Source organism: Phodopus roborovskii, unplaced genomic scaffold, assembly GCF_943737965.1.
Source record: "Phodopus roborovskii unplaced genomic scaffold, PHOROB, whole genome shotgun sequence".
NCBI classification, from domain to species: Eukaryota; Metazoa; Chordata; class Mammalia; order Rodentia; family Cricetidae; genus Phodopus; species Phodopus roborovskii.
The window spans coordinates 10197779-10210765 of NW_026126629.1; the positions used below are offsets into that span (position 1 = coordinate 10197779).

Here is a 12987-nt window from a genome sequence, read left to right on the forward strand (position 1 = left end):
GGCGCTGGCACAGAACCTACTCTTTGTTGTTTTTTATTCTTAACATATCGATCCCAGTTCCCTCTTCCCCCCCCATCCTTTTCCCCACCCACTCCACAGGGAGGGTGAGTCCTTCCAGGAGGGATCATCAAAATCTGTCAAGTCATTTGGAGTAGGGTCTAGGCCCTCCCTCCCTCATGTCTCTAGGCTAAGGGAGTATCCTTCCATGGGAAATGGGCTCCCAAAGTCCTTTTGTGCACCAGGGATACATCCTGTTTCCACTGTCAGAGGTCCCTTAGACTGCCCAGGCCTTCTAACTTAGACCCATGTTCAGGGTGTCTGAGCAGGTCCAATGCTGGTTTCCTAACTATCAGTCTGGGGGTCCATGAGCTGGGGGTCCTTGTTCAGGTCAGCTGTTTCTGTGGGTCAGAACCTACTCTTATACCAGGTGGGATCTTGGTCCCAAATGCTTTAGATATTGTTTTTTTCCCCCTTCATTTGTTGCTTATCTATTAATCTCTAAGACTTTATTTAGTTCTGTGATGTAAAAGGAGTCATGATGTGTTTACTCTCCAATTGATCTTGCCTTTCATGCTTCACTAAATTCTTTCTCTCATTCATTTTCTGCTTCTATTATTTGGGGGTTGTGTGCTATTACTATCTGTTCCTTATTGGTTGATTTAGGTGATTAATCATATGTGCCCTCAAATAGTAAAGTTAGTATATAACTTAATATAACAAATAGGACTTTAAAACTGAGATATTCTGCTTCCTACTACTAAAATGTTTGCTGTTATAATTGATCTCTTATTTTTTATTAATATTTTTTATTATTTTACATATTGATCCCAGTTCCCTCTCCCGCCCATCCTTCCATGTCCCCTACCGACCCCCCCCATCCACTCTCCAGGGAGAGTGAACCCTTCCAGGAGGGATCATCAAAATCTGTCAAGTCATTTGGGGTACGGCCTAGGCCCTCCCTCGTGTTTCTAGGCTAAGAGAGTATCCCTCCATGGGGAATGTGCTCCCAAAGTCCTTTTGTGCACCAGGGATACATCTTGGTTCCACTGTCAGAGGTTCCTTAGACTACCCAGGCCTTCTAACTGAGACCCATGTTCAGGGGTTCCTTGTTCACATCAGCTGTTTCTGTGGGTTTCTCCAGCCAGTTCTTGACCCCTTTCCTCATAATTCATCTCTTTTAAAATATGATATTTTTTATCAATTCTTTCAGAATCTCTGACAATATATTTTGATCATAATCATCTCTAAGAATCACCCCCATAGTCTCATATATTTGAATGTTTAGTCATCAAGGAGTGGCATTTTTTGAAAAGGATTAGGAGGTGTGGTTTGTTGGAGGATGTGTATCACTGGGGATGGGTTTGAGGTTTCAAAAGTACACACCAGGCCCAGAGTAGATCTCTTTCGGCTATGTGTGGATCTGGATATAAACCTCTCAGCTACTTCTCTAGTACCATGTCTGCCTGTGTGCAATCATGCTTCCTGCCATGATGATAATGAAATAAACTTTTGAAACTAAGCAAGCCCTCAATTAAATGCTTTTTCTTATGCTGTGTCTCTTCACAGCAACAGTGCAGCACCAAGACAATATATCTTACTCCTATTCACTCTAACTCCTTCCAGATCTACCTCCCATATTCTTACTCCCCCAACTTGCTGTCCCCACCCCCACATACAACTAACCAAGTCAGTTTATGCTGTCCACCTACTCCTGGGTGTGTGGCCATAGACTGTGGTATGATCAACCTATTAGGGGCCACACCCTTAAAGAAAACTGATTCCCCCTTCAGAAGCTAGCAGCTGTCAGTAGCATCAGTTATGGCTAGGGGCCCACAAACCCTTCTCCCCACTCCATGCTAGAATACTGACAAACTTGATCTTTGTAGGCAGCCACAGGTGTGTTCTTGAATGCAGCGGTCCTGTCATGTCCTGAAGACTCTGTTTTTCTCTTCCCAACTTCTTGCTCTTACACTCTCTCTGTCCCCTCTTCCAAGACAGTCCCTAAACTGTGGGTGAATGTGGTAAAGATGTTCCATTTGTGGCTGAATATTCCACTGACACTTTTTTTGCTCTTGTACTTTGAATATTTGTGAGTTTTGCAATTATTACCATCCATTGGGCAAATAAGCTTCTTCAGTGTGATCTCAAAGCTACACTAATGTATAGTTATGAAGATACAAATTTAGATGTCAGTTTGATATGGTGTTCATTTGGCAGAATAATAATAGTTTTTCTCTGGGGCCTGAAAACTTCTCAACCATGAGTTCTTGGACAGTTATCATGCCAGACCTTTGATTCCTCCTGTGGGGTTAACTCCAAAGGGAAAGAGTGGTTGCTCTCATAACATTTGTGCCACTATTGCACGGTGGGCATATCTGGTCACACTAGTCATGATTGCAGTTTACAGATTTACAGATGGGTAGAGCTGATGACAACTTTCTCCCCACAGCAGCCCACATAGCACCTCCTGTTACTGTGAAAGCTAGCTAACAGGAAGGAAGCGTCATGGTTAGCACCAACTTGATTTCTCCATGTTGTGTTATCTAAGTGTCTGGCATCTTCACCAATAGGGTCTTGTGATCAACTTCTGGTAGGCAATCAAGAGCAGTGGCCACAGCCTGTATTATGTTGGGACCTTCCTGGATAGTCTTGATTGGGCTTTCTATGTGGCAATGTGTGGCTTCTTGGAGGAGCATTATTCTTTGTGTAGGGTAATTGCAATTAAACTAATGTATATATGTGTAGGTATGAGGTGTGTGTGTGTGGGGGGGTAAGAAATACAAAATAGGTTTTCTTATGTCCTTTTCAAATATCCTTAGTGCTACCCATCTGCCATTTCCTCCTTTGCCTTCCTACCCTACCATCTTTCTACCCACCTAAACTTCCCTCCCCATTATTTCAGTTTTCCCCTTGATATCATTTGCATTCTACTATCTCCTTGTCCTGATTAGTTGTTTTTGTTTTTATTTTATTTTTCCAACTTGACACAAGCTAAAGTTATCTGGGAAGAGGAATCTCAATTGAGAAAATGCTTTCATCAGATTGGCCTGCCAGCAAGTTTGTAGAACAGGTCCAGCTCACTAGGGGCATGTCACCAATGGTTAGGTGGTTCTTAGTGGTATAAGAAAACAGGCTGAGAAAATCACTGGAACTAAGTCAGTGAGTAGCACTGATTTGTGATTCCTTGGTCACTTTATGCTTCCAGGTTCCTGCCTTGAGTTCCAGCCCTGGCTTCCCTCAGTGATGAGCTGAAACTGTAAGCCAAAATAGACACCTTCCTTCTCAAGGTTTTTGGTTACAGTGTTCCTTACAGAAACAGAAACCAAAATAGGATACCTCCTCCCTTAAGATCTTTCTTCCTCATTCCTGACAATAGCCCCTTTCTAGCTTCCTGGATTCCATTGACACTTCAAATTAAACACACAAATCTAAAGATTTGATGTTAGGAGCCACATTTGAGTGGGACAAACACTTACATTTGTCTTTTTGAGATTGGGTTATTTTCACTCAGAATGATATTTTCTAGGTGACAATTTTCCTGAAAAATTCTATCACTTCATGTTTCTTTGCAGCTGAGTAAAATTCCTTTGTGTATAGCTGGCACATTTCCATTGTGCATTATAATTGATCTTGGTAACAGCATACTCATTCTGTTCTCATCTTGCTGTAAGATTGGGTTGTTTTTTGCGTGTAGACTGACCCACCAGTCCTTCCTGATCCTCACATTTCCTTCCCAGTACACATTTTCTTTTTCCCTAAACTATATCCTTTACTAACAAACTCCCTCAAGTTTACTTTTCTGAGGATGACTTTATTGTGCTCATCTCAAATTATTATCTCAAATTATTGTCTCATTAAATATAGTTGTTTTGCTCTTAGTACCCTAAGTATGTTGTTTTAATTTCCTATGGCTTCTATTACTGCAACTAGAAGTTACCATAACTGTCTTTCTTGGTAATCTGCCCTTTCTCTCTGGTTGATAAAAGTGATATTAAATATCTTTGTATAACTTTACCATACGTATTTGATAATTCTCAACCACTCAGTTTTAAGTACTATCCCTATTCCCTTCCTTCTCCTCTTCTTGCCTCTCTTCTGGGATTAGACTATATAGTTGTGAGGTCTTCTGTTGTGTCTTCCATGTCTCTGAACCTCCTGAGACACTGTCTACTTCCTTTACATTAAATTTACCCATGGTAGACCTCTTTACTCTATCATCCCATTTTCTCTTCTTAACACCTTACTATTATTCTCTTTGCTATTTATGCACAATCTACCAAGCTCTCACACTCCACTTCTTCTCCCTCTCCATTGCCTCCACTCAGCTTACCTTAATCTCCCTTTAATTGTATCTTTCAAAGCATTTTCTGTCCTTTATGAAATAAAATGGTACAGAGCAAAAAAGACTGCACTTGGAGCTCTGAGGACTCAAGTCTAAGTCTGGACTCTACCCTTAGCATCTCTGTGTCCATGGGAAGTCCTGAACCTCTGGATTCTCTGTTACAGTCTCTTGATAACCAGGTGTTATAAAGACTAGATATGATGGGGGTAATAGTGTCAGCAATTGTGCAATGCTGGCTCTGACGTTAGTTTCTCATGGTTCCTAATTACATATAACCTTTAGCTTTCATGCCTGAGAATGGAAGCATTTGTGTAGGAGATTCAGGATGAGAGAGCTAGATACCAATGTTATGGCTTACAAATGTAGCAATAATGTAGATCCTAGGGTAGGAAGCCTCTAACTGGTGCACAATCTTCTTTTAGTATCATTTCTATTGCTGTAACAGAATGTGTGGACTAGAAGCAATTTAGGGGATAAAGGGTTATTTTGTTTACAGTGCCAGGTTACAGTCTATCACTGTGGGTAAACCAGGACCAGGAACTTGAAGCAGGTGGTCATCAGATATAAAGTCAAGAGCAGGAAATAAGTGAAAGTGTTTATGTTTAGTGCTAAGTTAGGTTTCCATGTTTTTATATAGTACAGGACCTCAAGCTGGGCAATAGTGCTGCCCGCTTTGCGGCTGGGTCTTCCTGTTGCAGAATATTTGTTTAATTATGCAAATATGTGTTTCAAATATTTAGCTATTTAAAGATGTGTTGCATATGTAAACGTATGTTGCATTTGTTTAATTATATAAAGATATGTTGCTGTTTTACCTTGCTTGCATAAGGCACCTGATTGGCCTAATAAAATGCTAAACAGCCAATAATGAGGGAAGAGGCATGGTTGGGACTTCTGGGTGGGAAGAGTAAGTAGGAGGAGAAATTCAGGCTCAACAACAGAAGGAAAAGGAAGAAAGAAAAAGAGATGCCAGGAGCCAGCCAGCTAGACACAGAGGAAACAGGAAGGTTGAACATACAGAATGAAAGGTAAAAATTCCCAAGACAAAATGTTTATGAATAGAAACAGGTTAAATTAAACTCAAAGAGCTAGTGGGACAAGCCTAAGCTAAGTCTGAGCATTCATACTTAATAAGAAGTTTCTATGTCTTTATTTGGGAGCTCATTGGTGGCCAAAAGACAATGCCAACTACATATTCAAATATCATTTAAGGCATTCATGATGGTCTTGCACAGACATGCGTGGAAGCCAGTCTGATATAAATCATCTGTCAGGTAATTTTATGTTGTGTCAAGTTGACAATTAAAACTAATTATCACAAACCAATTCTGTGCTTCTTATCTGAGATCACTCTATAGTACAGTTCTGGCATGGGATGGTGTACTTTCTTTAGGTGACTATGGTTAGGAGGCCTCCCTCTATCTCCTGGGCTATCTATCCACTTAACCTTGCCTGGTTGGGGATAGCTAGCCAGCCCGGTTGCCATTTGTTCTGAGTCCTAGGTGATGATATGAGCAGTAGCCCTCAAGCATGTTGACTGTCTTTAAAGGGTTATTTGGCAATGTGGACACATGTGTTCCTTACCTCAGGCACAAGGAACATAAAGGATGTGACCCTTGCAAGTAGGTGTGTAGAGGGGGATGTGTTACAATTCATTGTTCTTCCAAAACAGCAGAAAATAGGATCCACCAAAGCCACAGTTATTACCAGGTTAAAAACCACCAACCGAACAAAAACATCTGGAACTTTTAAATTGGATTTGAAAGCCGTAATGTAGCTATGGGATAGATCTGGGTTATAATCATATGAATATCAAAGAGCATTGGAGAAGTTAAGGATTTGTCAGAAGATGCTTTAGTGTGAGGAGGTACTGAAGAATGAATCTACCTTTTCTGAATCCCTCTTCTCTTCCTCCCTCCATAGTCTTCAGAGTTTGATCCAGCCAATACTTGGCTTCTCTCAGTCACTTGGATGAAGGCATCTTTAGGAAAACATTGCTAGGGGTTGCTGCCAATGCATAAGTAATTTCAAGGGCAGACCTGACCTTCACACTGTGATGGTACCACATGACATAGTTGAAGCAGCTTAGAAAGGTCTTGTGGGAAATGGATTTTCATTATTTGTTCCACTAAGGAATCTTGTGCTCAGTGTGCATAGGCATTTGGGCATTTGGGAGGAAGCTTCCTTCATGCTCAGGAGCTGCATGTGCCTCAGGATAGCTGTAAAGAAAATTGTAAATGTGTTCAAAGTGTTATTATTGTGTATTATTTTAGGGTAATATTCTTTTGATGACAAAGTTGTGCTTCAATGTCACAAGGTTGGGCCCTCCTGCCTCAAGGGAAAACACTATTCAGGTTTCATCTACTGTACCAGGTCATTGTGGCATGGTCCTCCATCATTCTGGTTAGTCATTAACTCTGGGCTTTAAGGCTCTCTAGTATTTGTAATCAATAGATGCTATAATTCCCATTCATTAGTAATTCCTTGCTTATCTAATTAATCAAAATTAGTGTGTTTTAATTTGGAAGAAAGCATGCACCACTCTGCTCCATGTAGGAGTGCTGTCATCAGGCTCATGGCTGATTGCTCTGGGTCAGTATACTTCTGCAGCAGCAGGCAGAGACCAGTAACCCTCCTAAGGTCCTTTCTTCCCATATCCCAGGCAGCATGGCTGACCTGTGAACTGAGCCAGAGAGAAAGGGGTTGGGGATGACTGGGCAGTGTAGTAGAAAGAGGTATAGAACCTATAAAGGCCTTTTAATTTTTCCTTTCTTTTTCATTTTATTTTTACATTAGGAATTATTAGCAGAGAGAATGCAGAAGACCTTTTGGAGAATATGACAGAGGGAGCATTTCTGGTCCGGGTCAGTGAGAAGATCTGGGGTTATACCCTGTCCTATCGCCTGCAGAGAGGCTTCAAGCACTTCCTTGTGGATGCCTCTGGGGACTTCTACAGTTTTCTGGGAGTGGACCCCAATCGCCATGCCACCCTCACGGATCTCATTGATTTCCACAAGGTATACCTCTTTGAAGTGTTATTAGGGTATGGGATTGCCAGAATCTGACTGAAGAGAGAATGGAGTAAGCACAGCAGGTGCAGGCTACACGTGTAAGGGTCTTAGGCCTATGGCACATTCAGGTAGAAGAGACTAGAGGTTGTCCAGGGCAGGTTATGGGGTTCATTGTCTCCCCTCTGCCTCACGCCTCATGCTTTGGCCTCCTGTGCATCATTAAGCCTGCTTCCAGGCCTCTCTCCTTTGAGTGTCTGCTGTCTCACTTCTCGGAACAGTTGCTACCCAGAATTCTGGCAGCTTTGAAGCTAGATAGAGTGCAGCAAGCATCCATGTGGCTATAGCAGCAACTTCTCTCCACAACAGAGTCACCACTTTTCTTGTCTGAATTTGCCTTTCCACTTGGGACATGGGTGATCTTGTCCAGGTTACTTAGTCTTACCGAGCTTCCATGTCCTCTGTTTTTGTTGCCATTACAATAGAGCAAAACATATTGAAAAATTTAATTTGTAATTTTTAGTTTTGGAATCTGAGAAGTCCAAGGTGGAGGGACTGTCCCTCAAGGAGGATGACAATTAAGGAGGTTTTCTTGCTGCATCATCTCCTGGCAGACTGTGGAAGATCGAAAGAGGAGTGAGAGCAAGAAAATGGGCAACTACAAGAGGGGTTCAAATATGGAACTATGGTTATGCTCAGTGGGTAGCGTGCTTGCTCTGTGAACAGGAGACCTGAGCTTAGATCCCCAATACCCATATATCTGCACCCCAGTTCTAGAGTGAGAGTGACATGGCAGATCCTGAGGGATCATCAACCAGCCAGTGTAGCCAAAATGGCAAGTTCCAGGCTCAGAGGAGAGGTTCTGTCTCAAAATTAAGTTGGAGAGTGACCTTTGGCCTCCATACTCTCCTAGTGCACAGGCAAGATGACACTCACATGCACATGCAGACACATGCATCTCTCTCTCTCTGACACACACACACACACACACACACACACACACACGTATAAGGGAAAACTCATAACAAGGAATAATCATTTTGATCTATTTGTGGAGGCAGAGCCCTTTGACATGATTCTGGGTCCTATCCCAGACATTGTAGTTATGTGTGGAACACATGCTTTTGGAGAGTACATTCGAAGCATAGAGTCAAGCATATGAGTACACACACATAGTGCTTATTTGAGGTGTTGTGATCTTTAAACAAGACTGTATCCATAACTGTACCCTGTGACCACCCACTGAGTATGGAGATCCTGAGTCCAGGACTCTGTCATTTTTCCTATCACTGACCCACATCGGGAAAGATGCTGTCTTGTGAATGTCTCATATTTATCATAGTGGGAAGCAGCTTTTGGGTTAATGCAGTTGTTTGCAGCTGTCATAACTGCAAGAACAGTTGTACCTTATCAACAAGAAGGGAAGGTTTGAGGGATTCTGGGATAAAGTTATGAGAATTTTACATCTAACAGCTACTTGAGTTTCACAGATGTAGAAGGCATCACAGAATTGCTTTCACTGAGATTTTTCTATAATAGCATTTCTTGGATTGTATATTGCTTTTTAAAAATTCTATCCATCCACAAAAGACCCAGGCCTTGAGAGATACCTCCTCACCTGGCCTTATGATAAAAGACATAAAAAAATTATCTGCCTAGCTAGGTGTGTTTAGAAACACCTGTAATCTCAGCACTGTTGATGCTGAGGCAGGAGAATCACAAGTTCAAGGGCAGCTTAGGTTATAACAACAAAACCCTCAACCAACTGCAGCAGCAGCGACAACAACAATACTATATACCAAACACACACACACACACACACACACACACACACACACACATACACATACACACACACCCCAGGGGGGGGGAGAGAGAGAGCTATTCATTTTGTTACTTGGGCTCAGAGTACTACTGTAGAACTAGACTTAGTCAGGGTGAATTTTTACTTGTGTTGTGAAGGGCCTTATAACTGCCAGAAGTAGGAGGAAGGGAATGTGTGGATTCTGGTAGTATTGTTCTGGGTCAAACATACATGCCCTCATAATCACTGTGTCCCCTGTTATAGAGGCACCTTAGCCCTCCTCACAGTCCAGGAAACCAAGACTGGAATGGCCAAGGCACTTGGCTAAGTTCTCATGCTGGTACCAGCTGCAGTCAAGAGTTAAACCTCTGGCTGTCTTTCTCTCCAGCTTGTGCTTTCCACTGAGCCCTTGTGGATTTTTTTCCTACTCAAAATAAGCTACTTCACTAGCTATGGCTCCCCATCTCCACCAGTGATTCAATCAAAGTGTCAGTGCCCAGCTCTCAGGGCAGCTTCTGCACAGTAAGACCAGACCAGATGTCTTGGAAGGGCTTTATTCATTCTGAATTTACATTCTGAAGGTCAACATTTTTACTTCTAGCCCTACACAAAGATATAATCTATGCCCACATGGAGGTCTGGTGGTCAGTTTTGATAAATTAAATTTTAATTACTGTTAGTTTGTGATTACATTAATACATCAGCCTCATTTACTTCCAGCCCCCAATTCCATCTTCTGAATGAATGAACTAGTGTGTCATGTGTTATTTTCTGGGAAGTAATAGCAAAACTTATGCAATAAGAAAATGCATAGTTTTGTGGTTTGTTTTGAAACAGGGTTTCTCTGTGTAACAGCCCTACCTGTCCTAGAACTCACTTTGTAGACCAGGGTGGCCTCAAACTCACAGAGATCCATCTGCTTCTGCCGCATGAGTGCTATACTACCACACCTGCCTTGTAGTTTTGTGAGTTTTACAGCATATAACTCAACAATTTAACCTTCAACCCCATACTCAATAAATTGTAGAAGGTAGTGTTTAAAGACATGGTTCCTGGCACCAGAATGTCAAGTTCAAATCTCAATTTTTGTATTATACATGGCTTTGGGTTACTACTCAGGCTTTTGTGGCACAGTTTCCTCTTCAATGAGGTGTCACTGTGTAACATGATGAAAAATATAACATCATCAATAAGTGCTGTCTGTTATTGAAATGAAGGTCAGATATTAAATTACTTGCCTAGCACCACATTGATCCCCAGCACCACATAGATGGGGTGAATAGTGTATATGTGAGACTGTGATCTCAGCACTCAAGAGTCAGAGAAAGGAGGATAAAATGTTCAAAGTCATCTTCACCTACATAGTGAGCTTAAGGCTAGCCTGTGACTCATATGAACTTGTCTCAAAACTCTGTCTGGCAGATTTTCCCACAGATTAGTATATGTAGGAGAACTTGTTAATTCTCCGTGGACTCCCTGGTATGGGTGTAGAGTACAGATTAATTACTCATTCTCCTCTTGTGCCCATCTCTCCACCTTCCAGTTTCATGGTCATGAGTAGTGTTTCAGAGACTTCTGTACTATGTATCTGTCACTTTGTCACTATGGATACATGTGCAGCATTTTTCAGGATCAATTCCTTGAAATGAAATTTCTGAAAAGTATGCACATTTTAATTACAGAAGACCTGCCAGATTGCCATCCAAAAACATGGCACCAATTCATGTTCCTGCTAGAACTATATGAGGCTGTTTCTTGCATCAGACAGGCAGACACTATAGCTCACTATTATCTAGCTTACATTTCTCTCTTTGGCCACTGATGCTGAGGTGTCTTTTCATATACTTAATGGCTACTTCCAGCTAGTCACTTGTAAATTGTCTTTTCTTATTCACAGTCCATTTTCTATTTTTAGGTATCTTTTCCTTGATATTACAATTTCTGTATCTACCAAATTTCTCTCTAGTTACATCTAATCTGCTGAAAATATTTTTAATTTAAACAGCCATGCTTTTCAATTGCATGCTCATTTTTTCTTATAACAACCCACTCTTGTTTCATGGGTGACTTAGCCCGTTGAGAAACATAATGTAGATCTCTTAAAGCTTCCTTCTGTTTCCTTTATAAACTGATTTCTTAGAAATCAGTTGAACTTTGAGTTTGGTATTTTTCTGTTATAGTTGAAGTGGTCCTTAAATACCTCAAGAATGAGACAGCCTTCCAACTTTCAATCTCAAATTTATCAGTGAGTAGACAATTTCTGCTTCCCAAATCCAGTGTCTTCTGCTGTAGGCTTGGGGCCAACAATACGGGAATGTCTGTACTTTGGGGCTCCTCAGTTTCACCAAAAACATGGGCAAACATTATTGGAGTTATGTCCCCAATCTGTTCACAGCTTGCACTTCTCAGACAATCATTTGTTTTTCACTATTATTTTACAACTTTACTTGTTGGTGGCCTTTCTTCCTATTTTCTTATACAGAACTGATACATTTCTTCTTAGAAGATTACTCCTTTCATTTCTGGAAGGTTGAGGGGAGGTAGATGCATGGCCTTAGTCTTTCTGTCTCCAGTTCTCTACCTGATTCCCCACGAGTATTTATATCTCCTCTTGATCATAATTGGATTTCCTTTCTTCTTTTTCCCTTTAGGAGGAAATAATCACTGTTTCAGGGGGAGAGTTGCTTCAGGAACCCTGTGGACAGAGGGATAGCCCACCAGACTATCACCTGTTGTTTGAATGATGTTTTTCCTCCTCTATGGACTCCTTTGAATATCCTGATTTTGAATTGAATTTAAGCATATCCCAACTCAAAGCCTCATGGTCTTCTAGAAGATCCACCGTCCATCAGATGAACAATGGTACCAGTGAGTTTCCAGAATGTGAACTACAAAATGTGACTACATTTGTTTAACTGGTCCCATCCCAGAGCTCAAGACATAAACCCTAAATAACAAATGTTCCTGGAGGCCTGACTGTCTAGCCGAACTCCTAGAGTGAATGGATCATGTTTTAGTATCCCAAAGCAATTCCAGTGCCGAACCTTCTATTTAATATAGAGTCAATACCCAATAAGTGTTTGTTGAATAAATGCCCTTGTGAAAAAACTCCCAACACCAATGTGCAATGGTTTCTAGCAAATTATTTTCTAAGCTATGTCATAAAGTCACAGAGATCACAAGCTTGCTTGTGACTAACCTACATGGTAGACACAGATATTGTGTCTTTCCTAGTGTTCATGATCTTGCTGATACCGTCATGGAAATTACTTAAGGTTTCTAAGCCCTGCTTTCAGAACAGGAGACTGACTATGCATTCTTCCTTGTTTAACCACTTCTACATCATCTCATATCTTGCCTTCTGTTTTGCAATATTGAGGTAATAGTGTCATGCAAATATGCATAAGATCTGGGATGGATTATAAGTCCAAGGATGGGTTTTAGATACTTGATGAGACATTTGCTATCTAGGATGCTCTCACTTAAAGGCTTAGCTCTGTTTTCACTTTAATTCTTCTGTCTTCTTAGTCTGAACATGTTCTTCATATTAATGAGAGCAAGATTCCAATAAATCAGTAACTCGAGGATGGTATCTAATTTGAGCATAATTAAATTATGTTGTTCCCTTCTGGCCACACACAATGAGACAGCAGGTGTGACAGCAGGATTGCAGGTTCTGAAATCTGGAAGACTTAGGCTCCAATCCACACTCTAAAACTTGCTGATACCATGATCCTTGCAGCAGTGGGTGTGGATTGCAGCAAAAGGCTGGGAAGACACCAAGGAATCATCTACCTGCCTTGAGAGTTGTGTCAAGTATCTCTTATTCTCCA

The 12987-nt window shown here is 41.2% G+C and overlaps 1 protein-coding gene across 1 annotated transcript in view; it reads left to right on the forward strand.

Moving 5' to 3' along the window:
- Positions 1-12165, forward strand: part of Sh2d4b (SH2 domain containing 4B) — a 77314-nt gene extending 65149 nt beyond the window's left edge. Inside the window, exons 8-9 of the mRNA XM_051206854.1 lie at positions 7139-7359; positions 11806-12165. Coding sequence (XP_051062811.1) covers positions 7139-7359; positions 11806-11898 — 314 coding nt within the window. The 3' untranslated portion in view covers positions 11899-12165. The remainder of the gene's footprint in view (positions 1-7138; positions 7360-11805) is intronic.
- The last annotated feature ends 822 nt before the right edge of the window (positions 12166-12987 follow it).